The sequence below is a fragment of the Trichosurus vulpecula genome, chromosome 4, assembly GCF_011100635.1.
Source record: "Trichosurus vulpecula isolate mTriVul1 chromosome 4, mTriVul1.pri, whole genome shotgun sequence".
Classification (NCBI taxonomy): domain Eukaryota; kingdom Metazoa; phylum Chordata; class Mammalia; order Diprotodontia; family Phalangeridae; genus Trichosurus; species Trichosurus vulpecula.
The window spans coordinates 267,203,559-267,226,034 of record NC_050576.1 but is presented as its reverse complement, the minus strand read 5'-3'; the positions used below and the strand labels follow the sequence as shown (position 1 = coordinate 267,226,034).

At 39.7% G+C, this 22,476-nt stretch overlaps 1 protein-coding gene across 2 annotated transcripts in view; it reads right to left on the bottom strand.

Annotated features, from left to right (window-relative positions):
* Positions 1-22,476, bottom strand: part of SLC9A9 (solute carrier family 9 member A9) — a 755,878-nt gene that overhangs the window by 98,129 nt on the left and 635,273 nt on the right. The window contains exon 15 of one of the 2 annotated variants that reach the window (XM_036758118.1): positions 1,564-1,624. The exons of the other annotated variant lie outside the window; for it this stretch is intronic. Coding sequence (XP_036614013.1) covers positions 1,573-1,624 — 52 coding nt within the window. The 3' untranslated portion in view covers positions 1,564-1,572. Of the gene's footprint in view, positions 1-1,563; positions 1,625-22,476 lie in introns of those variants that run through there. 2 annotated transcript variants of the gene reach the window in all.

The window sequence follows — 22,476 nt, the reverse complement described above, 5'->3', positions numbered from 1 at the left end:
ATGTGGGATAAACAGATTAGAGATGGATGAGAAAACAGCTGTCTTCAAGGTAAAAACAACTGGTACTCTAAAACTGAAACAAAATGATGATGATGGTGATGGTGATGGTGATGATGATGATGGTGATGATGGTGATGGTGGTGGTGATGGTGATGATGATGATGGTGATGATGGTGATGGTGGTGATGATGGTGATGATGATAGCTAGCATTTCTTTTGGGGCAGCTGGGGGGAGACATAGTGCGTAGAGTGCTCAGCCTGGAGTTGGGAAGACTGGTGTTAAAAACGCCTGGGCTAAATGATTTCTAAGGTTTCTCCTAATCAATCAGCAAGCATTTATTAAGCCTCTACTAGGTTCAGCACAGCTAGGTGCCGCAGTGCATAGAGTCATAGAGACTCATCTTCCTGAGTTCAAATCTGCCTCAGACATTTATTAGCAGTGTGACCCTGGGCAAGTCACTTAACCCTGTTTGCCTCAGTTTCCTCATCTGTAAAATGAGCTGGAGAAGGAAATGGTAAACCACTCCAGTATCTCTGCCAAGAAAACTCCACTTGGGGTCATGAAGAGTCGGACAAGATTGAAATGACTGAACAACAAAAGTGAAAAGCATTTGCTTTAAGGTATGAAAAGTGCTTTCTTTGTGTATTTATTTCCCTTCATCCTCACCTCAACCCTAGGAGGTAGAAGTCATTACTACCTCCATTTTACAGATTGGGAAACTGAGGCCTAACTTAAGTGACTTTCCCAGGGTCATACCGCATCTAAGACAGGATTCGAACCCCAAGTATATCACTCTATTTGCCTCTATTGTCTATATCTTGTGTGTACACAGTTGTTTGTATGTTTTCTCTCCCATTAGAATGTGAGCTTCTTGAGGGGAGGGACTGTTTCTGTCTTTCTTTGTATTTTTGACACTTAGCACAGTGCCTGGTCTTAGTAAATGCCAGTTCACTTGACTCTATCCACTTCCTACCCAGATGCCTTCCAAATGCTAAGAAGGTACACCAAATGAAAAAGAAAGGTGCTTCGCCAGAAAACACACACACACACACACACACACACACACACACACACACCCAGAGGACCCATCTGAATTTTATTGCTGTTCATTATGTAAAAATGAGGGAAAAAAGAAATAACATTCCCCTCTTTATTTTTCCATCTTCTCTCACTACTAGCTCTCAGCTGCACTGTATTCTTGCTACCAGGAGGCTCTTCCTGTTTTGAAATCACTTGAACTTAAAGTCCATTTGCCCTCGCATTTCCTCAACATAAAAAAACCCCTGAAGCTTGGGGTAGACACAGGAAATGCTTACTTTTTTTTCTGGTTAAAAGTATTTGTCCCTGAAGAAGAGATAAGAAAACATTCCCTCTTTTTAGAGGTGAGATTCTCTGGGTGTGGAACTGTCAGACTTCATTGATGGATTGATTAGTTTTAATTAACTATTTTTTAAAAATTCTTTGCTACAAGAGATGACTGATGGGGTAGGGGAAGAGTATATTTGGAAAGTAAGGTGGTGTCAAAACAAAAGATAATGATGCATTTTTTTTTAAAGTCCTTGGGCTCATACTTAGCATGGTCCTTGATCCAACCAGGGTGTCTGTGGATGTTTATGGGTGTGACTACTGATTTTTTTGCATTGAGGAGAAACCACATGTAAATTTCCATTGTCATAGAGGGAAGTGATGATGCCACCACCTGGTGGCCAAATTGTGGCTTTCTTGTTTCATTGAAAGTTGGATAATTGGAGTGATATATGTGGGGACGTCATGATGTGATTTGGCTACAGGAAAGAGAAGGAAGGCCTTCAGAGAGTTTGCTTTTAACTTGTAATGCATGTAAATAAGAAAGCAGGCAATCCTTGCTCATAGTGAACTTGGAGGATCAAAGACCTAGAATTGGAAGGGTCCTTGAAGGTTGAAGGTCATCTGGTCTACCTCCCCTTCTCCTCCTCCACTGCCCCATTTCACAGAGGAGGAAACTGAGATCTGGGCAGAATCCTAACCCAGGGTCTTCTCACTCAAAATCTTTCTTTCTCATGTATCTTTCCTACTATTGAACAAGGTTTACCAGCCTTTTGTGCCTACAAGAATTTAAACTAAGAATCTAGGCAAAAGGAATGCTTTTTTTCCTGCCTATAGTAGTTAAAATTTCCACCTTAAAAATAAATATGTATAGTCTTTCTGATTTTAAGATATCCTTGACAATACAAAAGGAGCAAGGCTGTCTCATTGAATCACTGCCTAACAGCCTGAAACAAAAACACAAAGGAAAGTGTGAACTTCTCCCATCATCTTAATGGGATGCTAATGTCGAAGGAAGTCTAATTATCAGGGATAGAGACACATGAAAATGCAGCAAAATCTGGGGGAATTTAGATTCTGCCCAGGCTGGGGATGCATTGTTCTGTTTGTAGAAAGATGATATCGAGATGTAGCTGGCACAGCCCTGGCACCAGGTCTAAGCTGCAGTGAGGCAAGGAAAAAACTTTCTGACAAAGTTGCCCTAAAGAGGGGTTGGCTGCCTCCTGGAGGGGTGAGCCTCCCATCACTGGGGGAGTCCATTTGGAGGTGGCGGATATTGCTGAGAGGGATTCTGCTTAGGTGTGGGCAACAGGAGATAGATGGTGCCTTCCTACCCTGAGGATCTGTGTGTCTAGGGAAACCTCTCAGTGGTTTAACCTTTAGGACAAAGGCTCAGCCACCAAGAGAAAGAAGATAAGGCAACAGCTACCAGAATCACGAGAAAGGGAGCTCAGGCAGATGAGGCAAACAATGCAGCGGGCCATTAGTCAGTCCATAAATAAGTTATTAAGTGCCTTTTTAATAATAATAAAAATTTGTCCTTTGCCAGGCACTGTACTGATTGCTGGGGTGGGGGGGTACAAAGGAAAGCAAAAGACAGTCCCTTGGGGAGCTTTCATAACACTTAACTAGATAAGCAAATAAATGATCATTTGGGTTGGTCTCCTGCCTCCTCTCTTCCCACTCTGGTCCATCCTCTACTGGGCTGCCAGAGTGGTTTCCCTAAAATGCAGGTCTGGCCATTTACTCCCCTACCCAGTAAACTCCACCGGCTCCCTATTACCTCCAAAATCAAACATAAAATACACTGGCTTTTACTACCCTTCATAACCTGACCCCTCCTTCCTTTTCTAGCCTTCTTACTTTTTTCTTGGCCCAGAGTAGGTACCATATAAATGCTTCCCCCCAACTCCCCTGCCAGCTTCCTTCAGTGTAGTCTGTGATCCAGACACAGTGGTCTTCTTGCTGTTCCTTGAATATGATCCGTCTTTCAGTTTGGTGCCTTGTCTCTAGCTCTATTCCCCATGCTTGGAGCATTTTCCTTCCTTACCTCCAGGCTTCCCTGCTCCCCTCCCCCAAATCTCAGCTCAAATCCTGCCTTCTTTAAGAGACGTTTTCCAGACTCCTCCCCCTCCTCCCCCATTCCCTGCTTTCTCTCTGACATCACCTTCCTCCACTCTATGTATATCTTATATGTACATACATACTTAGGTATTGTCTCCCCTATTAGAATGGAAGATCCTTGAGGGCAGGAACCATGCTTTTGCCTTTCTTGGTATCCCTGGTGCTCAGCACAGTGCTTGGCACACAGTAAGTACTTAATAAATACTGAGCAATTGAGAGAGAAGGCAATGACAACTAGGGGAGGTCAGAATGGTTTAAAGAGAAGATCACCCCCCTCTTAAGTTGAGCCTTGAAGAACTTTCTTTATCCTGGATCTGTGGTTTCAGGGGTCGGGATCTGCAGATGTGCTGTGATTTACAGACTTAAAGCATCACCTGGGGGCATTGAGAGGGTCATAAAGCTTTTATGGGTCAGGCCAGACTTGAACCCAGTTCTTCTGCCTCTGAGGCACTCTATCCACTATACCATACTGCTCTCTAAAGGAAACTGGGCATCCCAAAAGGCAGAGTTGAATGGGAAGTGCATTCTGGGTCTGTCCAATGGCGTGGAGATGGGAGATGGGGAGACAAATTTAGGGAAAAGCAAATAGGCTAGTTTGACTGATACTCATGGTGTTTTAATCAGAACTTGTCTATCACCAACACCAAAGTTATGCCGGCTTAAAAAGCCTTATGCTCCCTTCACATACACAACCATGTGGAGGCTGCTTTGTTTTACCTCCAAAGCACCTTGGACATTTGACTGCTGTTGCTGCCTGCCGCACTATTCTTCCCTCCCTGTCCTCTCAATGGGAGTCCATGCAATTTCTACGAGACCTTCTCACACTGAACCTGACTGTCATCAGTAATCACTACCAAAAGACATTCGGATCGACTTAACTGATCTCCTCAATTCCAATAGCTTAAAGAAAGGTAATATTCTCTTTTCATTTTAAAAACTGATTTGGCAAGTTATTATAGATGGGAAGGCTGGCGTATAGGTAGGTCACAGAACTTACATTCTGTTAATCTGTCTCCCATAAACATTGATTAGTGGAAAAGTGTTTATAACCTACCTCTATGTGTGTGTGTATGTATGTATATGAATATGCATGTGTTTTACATACTCTTCCATTGATTTGTATTTATACTGATCAATGGTTATACAGGATATCTACCTATCCTACCACAACATTACACATGGATGAGATATACACACATGTAATATGTGTACATATATGTGTCCACAGTTGTACACGTGTGTATATATGTATATGTATACTATATATGTAAATTCTCCCATATAACTACTCCATGCTCATTTGGAAATCAATCTCGGTAAGGGAGACCCTACTATTTCAGTATTTATACAATGATGGTGGTTGGCTTGGTTTAGATTGCCTTTGATCCAAACCGTAATACGCAGTTCTATGAAAACCTATAAAGCTTGTCTAATAGTATGTATATGTGTGCATGTTTTATCATTCTGTCTATACATTTATCTATCATCTGTCTATTTATCTATCTGTCTATCATCTATCTGCCTATCCATCTATCACTTTCTACCTATCCATCTAGTTTTCTATCTATCTCTGTCCATCTGTCTATCTATCCATCCATCCATCCATCTACCCACCCACCCATCTATCTATCTACCTACCAATCTACCTGTCATCTGTCTATTCATCTACCTACCTATCTATCTATCTATCTATCTATCTATCTATCTATCTATCTATTTATCATCTACCTATCTATTCTAGCCAATGAATTGAGCCCAAAATTGAACAGGAGGAGGACAGTGGATTAGATTGCCTTTGGAAATTATAAAGTTCTTTTAAATGATCTTGGGCTTCTCTGAAACACAGGCCCTTCTTTTTAATACCTATATTCTGCTAGTGATGTTACATGAAAATGATTATCACTCAGAGCTAATAAGGTGCATGGTGGGAGTGAATAGGCTGCAATAAGATACAGATATGGAGGGATGAAGAAGAAACAGGTTAAAGAATGTCAGCAAAGACATGTAGAAATGTAAAAGAATGTGTACTGTTATGTGATGGGAGTGACAGATGACCTCTGCACAGTCTGGATGTTCTACTGGCATTTATGGGATTTCAAAGAACAGGAAGTAACCCCTTCCCCCCCCATGTGGTAAATTCATGGGAGACAAGACTTTGTATAGGGCAGGCACGCATGGATTGCTTGTACTCTGCCTTGATGAAGGTGAACACTGTCTTCAGCGAGCTAGCAGGCTGGAGAGAAAAGTGATTAGAAGTGGAGGTGGGGGGCCAGGTGAGGGAAGAGGAGATAAAAACAGAATCAGAGCCTATAAATAGAGACCAAAAGCCAATGGGAAGAAGAGTGGACAACAGGGCAGGTCCTTGGGAGCTGGTCAGTTAGAAGGAAATAACCCCAGACCAAGTACCTGAACCTGTAAACCACTGTCCTTTGCACTTGCTAGCAATAAGGTCTTTCCCTAAGATTAGCTTGCCTGTACAACAAAGTGCCCAAGGCCCACCCAGTGCACTTAAAAATGGTGACCTGTCTCCTCATGCTCATCCTGAACCTCAGCATGGACCTGTCATCCCTGCTGTCATTCCCGTGTGGACAAGTTGTACAATTTCATTTTGGCAAACTCTGCTTCCACTGCAGCTCAGTGGTCCATAATGGATGCAAATTGGTTAGTCCCTTTTCACCTCATTGGTTTTCACAGGCAGACTCCTTTTGCCTCATTGATTTTTGCTGCTCTTTGAGATACAGTCACCTCTTTGTTGGAGGCTGCTTCATTTCCTTTCGATTAAATTTTTTTTGTCCTCCCAGAAGCTCCAAATATTTGCTTGTATCTTTGTCTTCATCTCCTTAAATGAATTATAGAGGGATTTCCCCCCTATTCTTTCTGGGGTTTTCTTTCTTTTGTCTTTGAACCCTGTTGCCTTGGAATCTGTTTGCTGTTCAAACTTGATTGGGTCTCATAGCTGGAGAGATCATCTAATATTCCTTTTGCAAATGAGGAAACTGAGACCCACTGAGGGGTAAGCAATTTGCCCCAGGCCACAACTGCTAGTTAAGTTAGGTCTAGTAGAGCTAGAACTCAGGAATCCTGATGCTCAGTCTAGAAGTCTAGAAGTCTCTCCTTAACAGAGTCAAATACCTGAAGTCCCACAAGGAAGATAAGGGAAGTTATGAAAGTGGGAAGTTGTCCTTGCTGCTTCTCATTGATTCACTTTGGATGGGAGAAAGAGTGATGGATTTGGAGCCAGAAGACCTGTGGGTAAGGCCCAGTTCTGACACTTAATAGTGACCCTGGGCCAGTTGCTTCCTTCTCTGGATCTCAGTTTTTTTCCTCTTTAAAAGGAACAAGAGAATATATAATCCCGAAGGCTCTAATAGTCTATAAATCTTTAAGTTACTTTATATTTCCTCTGTTTCTTTGGTTCTTCCATTTCTTAGGGAATCTGAAGACTCGTGGACTGGTCTTTTTTGTATGGGATAAAATAAAGCTGGTCACTAGGTAAAAAGCCTGGGAAAGAGTTTTCTATGTACTTGAAAGAAGTTGGAAGTTAATTCACGGAAAGCAGAAGTTGGCTTGGTTTGGACCCACAAGGCTTTGACTCAGATTGAGGAGAAAGATAGTGAGTTGAGAAACTGTGTGTGTGACTTGGCCATGTCAGCCTAGTAAGTCTATGGAAATGTAGGCTGAGGCCCAAATTCTAAGAAACACATGGCGTCCTGGGAAAGAGAAAATAGAAAGATGATTTATATACTCGAAGCTGAGATGAATGGAATTATCGTCCTGTCTTTATTTTTAAATTCTGTACAAATTTGTAACGAGTAGATTTTTAACATGGCAAAGACCAGGGAGCTAAAACTCAACAGTCATGAAAACTGCTCATGAAAAACGAAAAGTGATGATCTTTCTGAGAGGCAGCCTGGCTTAGTGAATAGAGAGCTGGATTTGAGAGTCCAGAAGCCTTGGTTTCAATCAATCAATCAACATTTCGTAAATGCCTATTATGTGCTAGACTGCATCATAACCCACTTTTAACAGTTCCTAGCTAAGTGACCCTGGGCATGTTACTTAACCTCTCTTACTGTCAGTTTCCTTATTTATAGAATTAGGGGATTCAACTCAATCAATTCTAAGATCCCTTTCAACTCAATATCTATGAGGTATCAACAGTTTATAATAAATTTGGGCAGTTATCACTTCAAGTAAAAAGTTTAATGATATATTTGTTATTATGAGTGGACCCTGTAGTGCATATTTAATTACATTTTCATGGGTCTTGCACTTTTGGTATTTCCTAAAAAGGACAGATTAGCTACTCTTTATCCTTACTGGGAACAGCAAGTCAACAAAATGGTTCCATCACATTCTCTCTACCTCGCAGTCCTGAACTGTGTTCTATCTAGTAAATGCCAACAGCAAATTAACTGCCCCTTTGCAGTCTCAAATCTGACTTTTAATTAAGCATATTAACCCAATGAATCATCATTTCGGCAGCAAGTAAAATAATGGTATATGGGTTTTAAAGCTTTAAATGCCTACAGAACATGAAAAATGCTACATGGGCTTTGCTTTGGCGCATATTCCATCGTAACACAATTTACTATTAGATATCCCACTTATTCATGGTCTCAGAATAGTATCTGCTCTCACAGCAGCACAGATTTGAATGAGTAAGCCAACAATGGATCTTGAAAGCTTAACTCTTTGGGACACAGGGCATTATTTCCTGCATTGAGAATTCCTTAGGGGGAGGGTTTCAATTCTTTGAGGAAGTTCAAATTCAGTTATCGTTCAGGTTGGAAGACCAGAACAGCTAGAGAACCATAAAAAAGAATAGATGTGATGGTTTTTCCTCCAAGAACCTCATGTGGTAAAAAGTTGGTCAAGTTGACTTTATTCTCCACTGATCATATACAATGTTTTTCTATACGTTGAGTAGAAATTAGTTTAGGTTTCCTGCATTACATTTTATGTTTATAGTTTGTAGATTCTATTGAAGACTCCGTAAAGACCTTTGCTATCTGACTCCATCCTGCCTTTCTAGCCAGATTATCTATCACTCCCTTCCACACCCTCGATGGTAGAGGTGTCAAATATGCCGCACCACTCCCCAAAATGGCCCTAACCAGATTAAAATGTAATTGGAAAATATTTAACAATACAAATAAAAATATGGCACAACATAGATAATGTGAATTTGTGGTTTTCTAAGTCAATATGTGGGCTTGTAGGGATCTAGTTTTATTTGAGTTTGATACTACTGCTGTGTGGTAAACCAAACTGGCCTTCTTGCTGTCCCTCACATGCAGCACTCCACTTCTCCTCTCTGTGTTTTTGCAATGACTGTTCTTCCCTCTCCCCCCTGAAAAGGGCTGTGTCCTCACTTCTACCTGCTGGAATCCCCAATTTGTTTCAAGACTCAAGATCAAGCTTCATCTTCTGCATGAGACCTTTCTCAATTCCTGGTTCTCTCCCACCTACTTCCTGACTCAAATTACTTATATCTGTTATGTTTTTGGTATGACGTGTTGTCTCCTCTGTTAGAATATAAGCTCTATGAGGGTAGGGATTATTCAGAGTTTGTTTTTGAATCTTTAGTGCATAGGATGTGCCTGGCACATAGTGTTGTTGTTTAATAGTTTTTTCCAGTCAGGTCTGACTCTTCATGATCCCACTTGGGGTTTTCTTGGTAAAGATACTGTAATGGTTTGCCCTTTCTTTCTCCAGCTCATTTTAGATGAGAAAACTGAGGGAAACATGGTTAAGTGACTTGCCCAGAGTCACACAGCCCAAGTGTCTGAGGCCAGATTTGAACTTAGGAAGATGAGTCTTTCTGACTCCAGGCTCAGCACTCTATGAATGGTGCCATCTAACTGCCCTGCACATAGTAGGGTCTTAATAAAGAAGGAACCTTAGAAATCATTTAGCCCAGGTGTTCTTAACCCAGGTTCCATGAATTTATATTAAAAGTATATTTGGATAATTGTATTTCAATAAAATTGATTTCTTTTATAATTCTATGCATTCTATTTTATGCATTGAAAAGCAGTATTCAGAGAAGGGGCCTATAGGTTTCAGCAGACTGATTGCCAAAGGGTTCTACAACCCCAAAAGGTAAAGAACCCCTGATTTAGTCAAGGTCCTAAGTCCCAAGAAGTTTAGTGACTTGTCCAAGTTTCCATGGGTAGTAAGTAAGTGAATGGCAGACCAGGGGGGTTCAACCTCTGAGTCCTCTGATTTTCAGTTCAGCGTTCTTTCTACTCTACAACACTGTCTCCAATCACTTTGGTTCTCTCTCAAAAGAATCATTAATTTAGAAGAAAGGATCTTAGAGACCATCTAGAGCAACTCTCTCATTTTTCAGGTGGGGAGACTCAATCCGGAGAGGTAATGTAATTTACTACAGGTCATACTAGCAGTGAATGATAGATCCAGTCTTTTGGACTCCAACCCGGGGTACCGCCTTCTTAAAAGAGACAAGGAGAGCCCAAGCATGTGCCTCTAAAGCCAGCCAGGGAGGCACAAAGGGTCTTGGCATTTTCCCAACTGTTTCAGTGCTAATATCACAAGAAGACCTTTCCAACATTCATGGCTTCCCAAGTCATTATTTATTTATTCATTTATTTTTACATCAGTGCTATCACTTAATTTCCTTTGAATAGGGAACAAAACAGGTCTCAAGACTGAAAGAAGAACTGAGATAGAGGGAGGTGTTTCCAGATGGAAGGTTTGCACTTTTTTATTTGGTAGACAACTTGTGACTCAGAATGATCAGGGATCACTATGGCACATGGAATGTACAACAATCTTTTGGAACAGTAGAAGAGCTACTATCTGTGTTTGCTCCTACAATCCTGACCCGTTTTTAGTGGTGTAGAGAGAGTACTGTAAGGTGAAGAGGGACTAGCCACCATTAGCTGCTAAGTTGCACTGCCCCCTTGATGCTCTTTTGATAGAACATAAGCTCTCTTTGGGCAGAGCTTGTCCCTTTTGGCCTTTGCATCCCAAGGCTGCCACACTGCAGGTGGTTAATAATTATTGACTGATTTGTTGGTTGATTACTATAATGTGAATTTCTATGGTGGTTTTTATGAATGGCAGGAGAAAATGTTGGCTGGGTAAAAATTAGGAGTAGGCAGGAGATAATGCTAAACTAAACTGAATTCCAAATAATCCTGCTATATGGTTTAGATAGGAAACTATACAACTCCAGGTACAGGGTGAGATTCTTTTGCTCCAGGAGATATTTGAGTCTATACAAGATCAAGGGTGGTACTCCTAGTCTGGCAACTTACATTTGTGATTTATTTCATGTCTGTTTCAAAATCCTCACCCAGAGTTGCTTTATTCTGGGGCTAGAAGGGCAGACAACTAGTGCAACCCACATTCCCCAAAGAATTCCCACTCCAACCTGCCTGACAAGTAGCCATCGTTCCTTTGCTTGGGGTGAGTACGGAGATGGTTACTAGTCTAGTGAGAAGGAACCCACTATCACCAGAGTCAAATCCTTCCACTTTTGGCAGCTATAATTATTATGAGGCTTTTCAAAAGTAAACTTGCCTTTTTGCAACTTCTAACCAATGCTCTAAGTTCTGTGCTCTGGGGCCAAGCAGAACAAGTCTAATCTTTCTTCTCCACAAAAATCTTTCAAGGACTTGAAGACAGCAATCATCCCCCCTCTTAAGTTTTCTCATCTTCAGACTAAAGATCCCAAGTTCTTTCCATTTATCCTCATATCACATGGACAGGAGGCCCTTCATCATTCTGTTTGCCTTCTGGATCCTCTCCAACTTATTAACGTCCTTTCAATGTCATGGAGACACGGCAGAAGTCCTTCTGAAATCTGACTTTATTAAGCGGCCGAATGACATTCACAGAACGACAGTATTGCAGAATTTCAGAATTGGGAGGGCCTTTGGAGTCTATCCATGCAACCAATTCACACCTAAAGAAGTATCCCCTCAGTAATATCCCTAATGAATGGTCATCCAGGCTTTGGCTAAAGACTTTTAGTGAGGATCTCACTACTTCCTAAGAATGTTAGAAATTGGAAAAATGATTTCCTATTTTCATGTTTTTTTAATTTAAAAAAATTTGGGGTATTTTTATTTTCATGTTTTTATAAAGGACTTTTTAATACTTTCAAATGTTTTTCTAGTGTCATTAAAAAAAAAGGAAAAACTTCACAGATCCTTAGGCGTGCGTTTGGAAATAATAAATATACAACTACTAGCAAGTGTTGAAAGTGAAGGAAAAGCTCTTGGCCTAAGGTTATAAACCCAAGAATTTTATTACATGACAAAGGGTGTGGTGCTTTTAATCGATGTCAAGAGTTTCATTTGCAAGCAAACAGGCTAAATTGGGATCCTAAATCCTAAACAGGATCTAAACTCCACGTTAGACCTTGACCTTTGAGGGGATATCATAAGTGTTAAGCTCAAGGAGGTACTTTCCTTTGTGGGCAGGAAGGCTAAATGGCTTGCCTTAGGAGATACAGGATGTCAGCAGTACAGCTGAGAGCAGAATTCATAATTCCTGAGTTTCATTCCAATGCTCTAATTACCAGGCCCCCATTTCAGAGCCAAGTTATTTCACACTCTTGGGAAAATCTTATGCATTTCATTAATGTCTATCTACGATTTATTTATTTATTTTTTATGTTACTAGGAAGGTAACTCTAGACCATTAACCATCTCTGTACATATAATAAAATCCCATTTACCCAAGAGTCAGACTTCTGGCAGCCTTATAACAAACTGGAGCACAGCCATGAACATAGAAGTTGATGGAGAATGTGTTTTCCACTTTCTGTCACAGAAAGGTTGTCACAAAGCCCCTGAATTTTATCTCTCAGATAATAAATGGATTTGCCTTCAGATTCTCATCACAACTTAGACTTGTGTATAAAATTAAGGTACTTAATTTAACAAGCTTGGTTATCTGGTTTCCTTCTATTCTTATTAGATTTAATCAAATAACATTGAAAGCAAAGGAAGGGGAACTTTTTAGAAGATGGTGAAGAGAGACAATTGCTAATAGGAGAGGAGGCAGTGAAGGCTTCAGAATCAATTGTAATTCAGTCTGGGGCCATGTAAAATGAGGCTAAATCACCCTATAAGCCTCAATGGCCATTGAGGAGATCTATCTCTGTTTTATAGCATGAAGGATAACGGATAGCCTTGAAGCATTGAGGAAAAGTCCATTCTCTTCAGGGACTGCTGTTTAACTTCACAGATAAGCATATGCCACATTTTTAAAACACTTTCATCAAAAATCATTAAAAAGAAAATCATTTTACAATGGATAGGGTGGAGGGGGAGACTTCAGTAATATGGAAAGTTCACTTCTGGGTCATATCCCTGATGCTGCCAGAGAGATGGAGAATCATAAATTGATGTGACTATTAATTTCACCAAAAAAGAAAACCACAAAAATCCCAAGGATCTTGTGGGTTAGATAATTACTTTCTCAACTCCTACAGCTGGTTGCCTTTACATTTCAAAAGAAAACTAATTGCAGACTCTGGGGAAGATACATACATAAAAAACTGTTACCACTGCTTCCTCAGTTTCAAGATAAGCACTCTGTGACTGTAGCTTCTTCTACCAGGGATGGAATGTCAAGGGTAGTACCCTAGGGGATTCCTTTCCTCAGGTAGATTATGACCTTTAAAACGTTTAAATCTCAAGAATGGCCCTCCTAAGGCTACTCTGGGCTCTTTTTTAAACTGCAAGCTTTTTTTTTTTTACTGTAAATTCCCAAACCTTTTGGCAATTATCTGGTATGTGAAAATATCACAGGCTACCTGATCATGGGTGTTGGAGCTGGTAGAGACCTCGGAAATAATCTAGTTTGACCCCCTCAACTCACAGAAGCAAAATTGGGGGGTTTCGAGTGGTTAAATGACTTAGGATCATAGGAACATAGGCCTAGAGCTGGAAGGGATTTGAGAAATGATCTAATTCAACCTTATTTTTATGGATGAGGATATTGGGACCCAATGAGGTTAAGTGGTTTGCCCCATACAGAGCCAGCCTTTGAACTCAGTTTGAACATCATCTGATGCAGAATGAGGCTGCCTATTATTTAAAAATGTATTTGTTGTGCAGTCATTTCAGTCACGTCTGACTCTTTGTGACCCCACGTGGGGTCTTCTTGGCAAAGATACTGGGGTAGTTCACCATTTCCGTCTCCAGATCATTTTTACAGATGAGGAAACTGAGGCAAATAGAGCTAAGTGACTTGTCCAGAGTCACACAGCTAGGGCTCTTTTGGGAGGCCAAGCAGTTCTTAGGACCATCTGAAGAGTGTAAGGCGTCACTTTGTTAAGTCAGGGCCAGGGATAGGACTATATTTGGTTTGACGAAAAAGTTCTGTGTGTAACTGGTCTGCTTGAAATGTGAGTAGTCACAGTAAGGAGGGAGCAGTGGTTGCAAAAGTCCCATTAAAACAGTGGTTTTAAACTTTTTTGTCATCCTCTTTGGCAATCTGGTGAAGCCTATGGACCTATTCTCAGAATAATGTTTTTAAATGCATAAAATAAAATAGATAGGATTATGAAGGAAACCAATTATATTGAAATAAAAGTGTATCTTCCATATAAGATCATGGGTCCCCTGAAATCTATCCACAGACCTCTGAATGGAAATGTGTCAGTATATTTATTCCTATTGAGTGTGCTAGAACATTACTTAAAATGTGTTTCCTGTCACAAACCAAAATCAAACAAAACAAATCTCAAATCTTAAACAAAAAAAAGGTCCTAACATACTCAAAGCTCAAGTAATGAAATCAGCTCATACTTGTCCATGTTGTTAGGATCAATCCCGCATTTTCAGATGACTACATGAAAGCCTTGGGGCAGCGAGGTGGCTCAGTGGATAGAGTGCTAGGCCTGGGGTTGGGAAGACTCATCTTCATAACTTCAAATCTGGCCTTAGACACTGACTAGCTGTGTGATCCTGGGCAAATCATTACACCTTTTGCCTCAGTTTCCTCATCTGTAAAATGAACTGGAGAAGGAAATGGCAAACCACTCTAGTATCTTTGCCAAGAAAACCCCAAAGAAAGAACTTAACAATAACAATAACAACACAAAAGAGTCAAATTAAACCCCATCTCCTGGTATCTTTCAATTTGCACATTCCTGACACATAGTAGGCACTTAATAAATACTTGTTGATTGACTGCAGAGAGAAAATGGCAAAGATTTAAAAATTGTAAATATTTTTGAGCATGTTCTATTTTGGTGACTTGTGTAATATACAATAAACTCTAAAAGTAAATCATACCATGTTAGGTTTAATAACTACTTTTGTGAAACCTGAAGAGAACAAAACAAATTGCATTTGAAGTTATATTTGTGATCTAACTCACTCCCACTGACAATCATAGGTATAACTCTAATGCCTACATATGTAAATTTGTATGTATAACAAGATATATTTAATTTTTAAAAAAGTTGCTTCATTTGGCTATCCATATATATAGTGATAATCATAATAGCTATCATTTTAATAGTGCCTACTATGTGCCAAGCATTGTGCTAAGCTCTACAAATATTATCTCATTGGATCCTCGCAATAATCCTGGAAAATAAGTGCTACTATTATCACCATTTTACAGATGAGGAAACTGAGGCAAATGCAGGGTAAGTGATTTGTCCAGGGTCACAAAGCTAGTAAGTGTTCAAGGTTGGATTTGAAATCAGGTCTTCCTGACACCACTGCACTACCTACCTACCGTTTCATTTGAGATACTCAAAGTTGCTATGAAGTGTGAACCATCCTTTTTTCTGGGAAAGTGTTAGGGTAAGGTAGGTGTTGAAGAGAGCTGGGAATAAGGTTTGATAGAAATTGTTCTTTACATTAACGTGTATCAGGCACAAATGATAGTAATGAACCAGAATTTGCCCTTGTCTGTTTCCATCCCCATTTTCAGAGTTTTTCATTTGTTCTCACCAATTATCAATTCCATAAAATTAGATAGTAAATGTAAAGTACTTGTAAACCTTAGTGATCAATACTACCTGTTTATTACTACTACTACCACCACCACCACCACCACCACCTACTACTACTACTGCTGCTGCTGCTGCTGCTGCTGTTGGCTGCCGCTGCTTCTACTGCTGCTACCTTTACTCCTCCTCCTCTGACTCCTCCTCCTCATCCTCCTACTCCTATCATTATCAACATTAACATATCGGGAAAAGAGTCACTATTCTTCTGCTTAGACTTCTTGGGGTACAGGATTTTATTTCTCTACCTTATTACCTGCAGGGGTAGTAAGTAATCTTGGTGATCATTATCATCATTCATTTGAGAGTCCCTTGAGTTTATCACTCTTACTTGACCTAATAGCAGGTCTTATTCTTGGTCATTCCAAGTGTAATGGCTTTATTATTTAGACAAATTTTCCTCACCACCAGTCAATATTCCAATTCAATATTCCCTTACCAATTCTAATCTATATAGTTTTTTTCATTTATAATTCATTATGATCTGTATGGTTGTGTTTAAAACAAGAAGGATTAGAACATAGGGATATTTGACATAGCACTTCTTGTTCATCCATTCAATTTGACTAGTCTCTCCAAGGCACCGGATTTGGGGATAGGACTTTGGTTTGAATCCTGGCTCTGCCACTTATTGTCTGTATGACTTTGGGTCTCAGTTTCTCCATTTGTGAAGTGAGGGAGTTAGAAAAGAAAATCTAATTCTAACATCCTATGATCTTTAGTAATGTGTTAGGTTCTGATTCTTATCTCCACAGTTGATCCCCAATCTTCTTTATCTAGCCTCTGGAGCATGAGGTTTTTTGTTCCCTATTCCCATGTTTACTTGACTTCTGTCCTTACCCCAACCTATAACCTTCCACTGCTTTACTTCTTGACTACCAAATCCCCTAGCCTGCCATATTTCTTTTCACTGATGGCCTCCAAGCTATCATATTTATTTCTCATTTCATCTTAAATATTTTTAAGGGCTAGGAGCAACCAAAGTTTGACTCAGGTTTCTGAAAAGATTGATTCGATAAGTTTCTACCAGAGGAGAGACCTGTTCATGAATGGGTACTTTGGAAATCCCAGCTACCATGCTGACTTCCTTTCCCATCCCTAATTCCACTCTTATAATTAGCCAGCATTGCCTAGTTTGTTCATTTTCTTACAAAGAGTACCCCTCTGGGGGCAAAAAGGCAAGTGTTTCGCAGGGACTAGGCAGCTTACCAATATTGCTCTGTGGATTTGGGGCTCTTGAAAAGTTCTTAACCAACTTTGAAAAAAAAAGCAAGTGAGCTGAATATTGCTGTGTAGGAAATTATAAAAGCATCAAAGATACCCCATCAGAACATCTTACACACATGACACTGTAAATGAAATAATAAGTGACTTGGAAGCATGGTTGATTAAGCTCATGTTATAAGCTTTCAGGGTTGTTATATCATATTTAGTCTCCTGGGTGCTGTTGAGAATTGTCAGCTAACAAACTATAATTTCATGCTTGGCTGGACTAATACAGTCTCAGGTCCAACAGAAGGGGAATGAAAAATAAAAGAAAGAAGTGGACAGAATGGAAAAACCCTTATTACCAACCCCCAATACATCAAAGTTTCTAGGTGAAACAGGTATTTGTGTTTTAACTGGGTCTTTTTTGAACTAAATGACCTTTTTAGATAATGTTATGTTGGTAGCTAACTGAAACTTCTAACTATCAAGCCTTAGGACACCAGGGGGTTCATCTGCATTTCTGACATGAGCGTATAGCTGGTGCATCCCTTGGCAGGCACTGACTCATTGGTTTCCATACATGCCTTTGGCAGGTTTCCTGTGGTTCTCCATTTGTGCCTTTCCTAGGGCTCCCTGCTGGAAAAGCAGTACCCTTCTCTTTAGGATGCAAGTCAAATGAATGATTCCTACTTACAGAGTCTTTCCTCGGCCCAGTGGCCCTGTTTCATTTTCCTCTCAGAAAAGTGCCCCCAATTCGGATCTCATCTGCACTCGAAAGGAGCATCTTCTTAAGTTTTTAAAAAAAGTTTTCTACTAGTGTGTTTTTTTTTGTTTGTTCTGTCTTAGGTTAGCTGGAGAGGAAAGGGGAAGGATAAGGAGTTTTAAGAATTGAGCTCATTAGGTTCATTGAAATGCCTTCCTCCCCATCAGCACAAAGGACTTTAGTCCTTTGAGAACGGCCTAATTTGGGGATGATTTGTGTGTTCAGGAACATCTGAACTTTACCATCTTTATTGGTAGCAGAGCTGTAATTAATGCTGAAAAGGGGATTTGCATTTTGCTCCCACCAGAATGCCTTATGATTCTTAAGAAATATCCCCCATCCACACTTTTCTATGGCGGTATTTCACACGGAATGGATTAAACTATTTTTCTAATTTTTATCCTAGTATGACATTAATATATGTTCCCTTGGGTAATAAGTGCTGATAAATGGGAAAGAGTGGAGTTCCGATCTTCACAGGGCTTAGGAAGTGTGGGACTCAGAGTGCCCGGATGGTGAATCCCCCATCATAGTTCTGGGATCTCCAGGGTTCCTAGAATCATAGATCTAGAGCAGGAAGGGATCTTAGGAGCCATAGAGTCCAATTCCCTCAATTTACAGGTTAGGAAACTGAGGCTGAGAGAAGTTAAGTCCTATGGTCACACAGTTATTGAGTGTCAGAGGCAGGATTTGAACCCAAGTCCTTTGACTACAGAGTCACTGTTCTTCCGTATGCTGCCTCCTCTTTTGGGTAGATTTGCATATCTGAAGATAGAGACCTAATAAAATAAGGCATTCATTCATAAGTTGTACCAAGTTTTTGGCATAAAGCTAACTAGGAATTCTTTCATCTGGGGAAAGAAATCAGTTGAGGTGGTTGGTGGTAGAGTGGAGGTGGTGGCTCTGGAGAAAATAATTTGATTAAGGCAGGGGCACAACATCAGTTCAGGGGATAGTAAGTTAGGTAAAGAAGCAGAGTCCTCATTGACCTATGCTAATTACAGTTCTGGGGTTGAGTTTTGTATGCAAATAGAAGGGACATGCCCTTTTGATATGTGTAGGCTTTGTTACTCTAATGATTAGGTTTTTTCCTTGGGGTGTGCATGTGTCTTGTAAGTTCTTGATTGGGTCAGAAATGATTTTCATTGATTGCCACAATCTATACTGCCATCTGATCTGGAATCAATGGGGTCTGGTAAGCTGCTTAACCTTGCCAATAAACATTGGGGGGATTGGGCAAGGGGGAAGAAACATTAGCTCTTGGTGTACAAACATCAGTGATAGTAGCAAAATTCCTAAGGAGTTTTTCCAAGTCTGGCTTAACACAGAGAAAGCCAAACTTCCTGACCCCGAGAAACATATATGCTGCTTGATTTTCTAGGAAGTAACGTTAAATTGACACTAGCAGTTCAAATCTTCCACGCTAACATAATGTGCTAAGCTGTTGTATGATAATATTATTACTGAGCAAAGGATTCCTTGTAGGGTTTGGGGATTTGTGAGTTCTTCCTATGATGAATAAATGTTTTCAATAGCAACTGAAGTAGAGGGGAAAAGATGCTAGTTTTGGAGTCAGAGGACCTGAGTTTAAACCTCAACTCTGACACTGACTTCTTATGTTACCTTAGACAAGTCACTTAATCTCCCTGGGTGTTAGTTTCCTATATGTAAAATGCTCCCACTACATTATAGGAAGAGCCTTTTAATAAAGGCCTCCAAGTTTCAGTGAGCCATGAAGATCTGAAAATAGCCTAAGACTAGGGACCATTTAACTTAGTATAAAAAACTGATATTTATTCAGACCAAGGCAAAGTGAAATGCTTATTGTCATCACATTTGAGTGCCCTGACTTTGTGTCTTTGAGGTTATTTTTTGCATCCCTCAGTAGAGGGATGAAAGAAATACTGGAGATTTTGTTTCCTTTTCTCTATGAGAGGCAGTATAGTTTAATGGATAGCGATAGGAACCAAGAAGAGCAGGATTGAAGTCCTGCCCCTGACACATACTGACTGTGTGGCTCTTGCTGGCTAAGTCACTTAACCTCCCATGGCTCTAGACAACTCTCAAGGACTATCAGCTGTAGAGAAAGTGCCCACTTGCCTTGGTAGAGAGAGTTGGCTCATTCAATGAGTTCCTTATGCCAATGAAATCACAGGCTCAGTCTTGATCCCTCTCCTAGCTCTAATAATTTCTTAGTCCCCATCAAACATTCATTTGAACTTGGAGTTTCCTCCTGAGGGTACTTGCAAAGTTTATTGCTAATTTATTTCTGCTTATTATCAGACACTGTAGATTTTAAAATAACTATCTATTTTCACAATCCTTGTAGCACCTTGAGTGGGTGTCAACCATAAAACAACATTAAAGGCAAAACAGATGCCAAGAAGTTAGATGTGCCAAGATTAACTTGATGGAGTTGTTAAAGTCAGGTAATATATATAACACCTCAACTCCTGCAGACACCCTATGGCATCACCTTATTTCTCAAGACTGAAGAAACTGAGAATGAGCTGTAAAGATTCCTACCGGGTGTTCCATTTAATCACCAAGATTATTTATTATGTGAGCATGCACACGCATGTGGGTGTGCACGCTCATAGGCATACACACTCACCTAGAAGCAGCTTGCTATGTGTTCTCCTTGTTCTCGAAAGGTTAGCTACTCTAGCTATCTTATCTGTCTGTCGACAAATTGTCCAAACCATCCTCAAATGCTAGATAATGCAGAAATGACTGTAATAATACCCGTGATGCTGCCATACTCATCTGTGGCACTCACACTATTATTGCTCTTCCTTCAATCTGTGTTGTTATGCTCTCTAGCTTTTATTCCTGTATTTACTGAAGTGACTGATTTAGGCAGTTTGGACACTCAGAGGAAGAGATAATGGCTTTGACCTTAATAGATGGTTTAAGAGCCCTGTATGCTATATAAACAATGCCCAAAGAGCCACTCCTGTTTTCTCCCTGCTTGTCCTCCTCCTTGCTGTTAAAGATACTAATTTTATGTATGTATGTATGCATGTATGCATGTATGTGTGTATGTACATATGTATATATGTATGTATGTATGTATTTGTTTATTGTTGCTGGTGCTAGAAATGTTAAATTTCTTTTGAGTTTGTGTCTGGCAAGGGGATTTTCTGAAAATCATTTTCCTTTCTGAGAGGGAAGAAGAACTGGGAGCTAGGAGTGAATAAAATGTCCTACCAAGATTTAAAACAAGCAAACAAAAAAAAAACAGAAGAATCTTCAATACCTACATTATATACCTACTTTATAGAACTGAAGTTAGATTAATTCAAGGACAGGCTTATGTAAAGTGTATGCAAACACAATGTGGAAATAGATTTAGGAAAACGTGTTGCAGAAATCAGTATTGCTTTTCTAAGTGCCAATTATTAGTGGAGAGATCTATGTGGGCTCCCAGGAATGATGGCACAAGCGACACTTAGAAATACGAAAGTTAGAACTCTCATTTTGTCTCTCAATCATTCATGACAATGGTACTGATGGGTAGGAAAAGATTTTTTGTTGGCTTGCTTTTTTTTTTTAACAAAGTGAAGGAAAGAAAGAAGAAGGATATCCATCATCATTGTCCGAAGGATTTTCCATATTATCCATGTACTGGACACTGCTGTCTTTAGGACACGTTTGTGGGCACCATTAGTTCTAAAACATGGAGGATTATCTATCATAGATTTTAAGGGGCTTATGTTCTGAATCAAACATTGAGCTAACCGACTCGAGTGTGTGTGTGTGTGTGTGTGTGTGTGTGTGTGTGTGTGTATTTCTGTGTGATGGTAAATGCTTAAGAAAGTGTGTGTGCTGGCTGAAAGAAATTACAACTCTGTAGCTCCCAGAATAATGATGACTCTAGCTTTTGGGCTGGAAATTATTTAAATGAAAGATTATTTACAAAGGGAACAGCAGGGAGAGGAATCATGTAAATTAGATTCATTAGATGGACAGATTCACTGGTCTTTCTTTTTGGGGAAATTTCTGCCAGTTTTCCCCTGATGTCATCTGTTCCATAGGTTCATCATCAGTCATGCTTATTACTTAATTGATAGAGGTGGCTTTGACATTGGCTGGGTGAAGTGTATGATTTGCAAATATGCCCAGGAATATGGTGTCTCCAATACAGGCAGGATGGATTATTTGCAAAAAAAAAAATGCAACTGTTATTATCCTGAATGATTCACAGCCATGATGTAAAAAGCATTGAAGTCTCAGGAGATTTTGTAGAAAATGTATTCCCCTTTTCTAGTAAAGAAACAGTTGATACTAAAATAGATATGAGTAAAATATTTACCAAAATTCTAGAGTATTTCCTATTTGAAACTAAAATAATTTTAAAAAATGTATTTTAAAAGCATCTATATTATTGATTTAACTGTAATACATGGCAAGAAACAATCCAATGAAGATTTTTAAAAGGTGGTTTCCAAAATCTAATACTGTAAAGCCCACTACATGAATTTTTGATCAAATAATTAACTATAAGACTTCCTTTTCTCTTTAATGACCACACTGACTCCAGGAATGTAACTGCATATAAAATTGTAATTCAATTCAATCCAATGAACATTTATTAGGCACTGACTGTTGAAGGTTCTGGAGATACAAACACAAAGAAAACCCCCAACATAAACAGTCCCTGACCTCAAAGATCTTATATTCTACTGGAAAAAAATAATGACTCACTTGATGACTGAATATCATGAAATTCTCTGGCTGATGTCATGAGCATGTAGGAAACCAACAAGGATGTCTTTTTGCCTTAGTTTTCTGCAAAATGGGGATGAAAAGAGTGTCCCTTTCTTTGAGAAAGTAACATGGGCTAGGCAATGACAATGACACCTGGTCCAAAGGTTCTTTTCCTCCTTTTCCAAATAAAACCTTTTCCTGGTATGCAGTTTCTTGCTTTTGAAAACTTGACCTAACCCAGTGTTTTTGCACTTATATTACTATAACTTTTCCTTGTTCTTGTCTATTGGGGAAATATGAAATGTTATGTAAATCCTTGCAAAACAACTCCAAATAATAGTAATTTCCCTTTTTCCA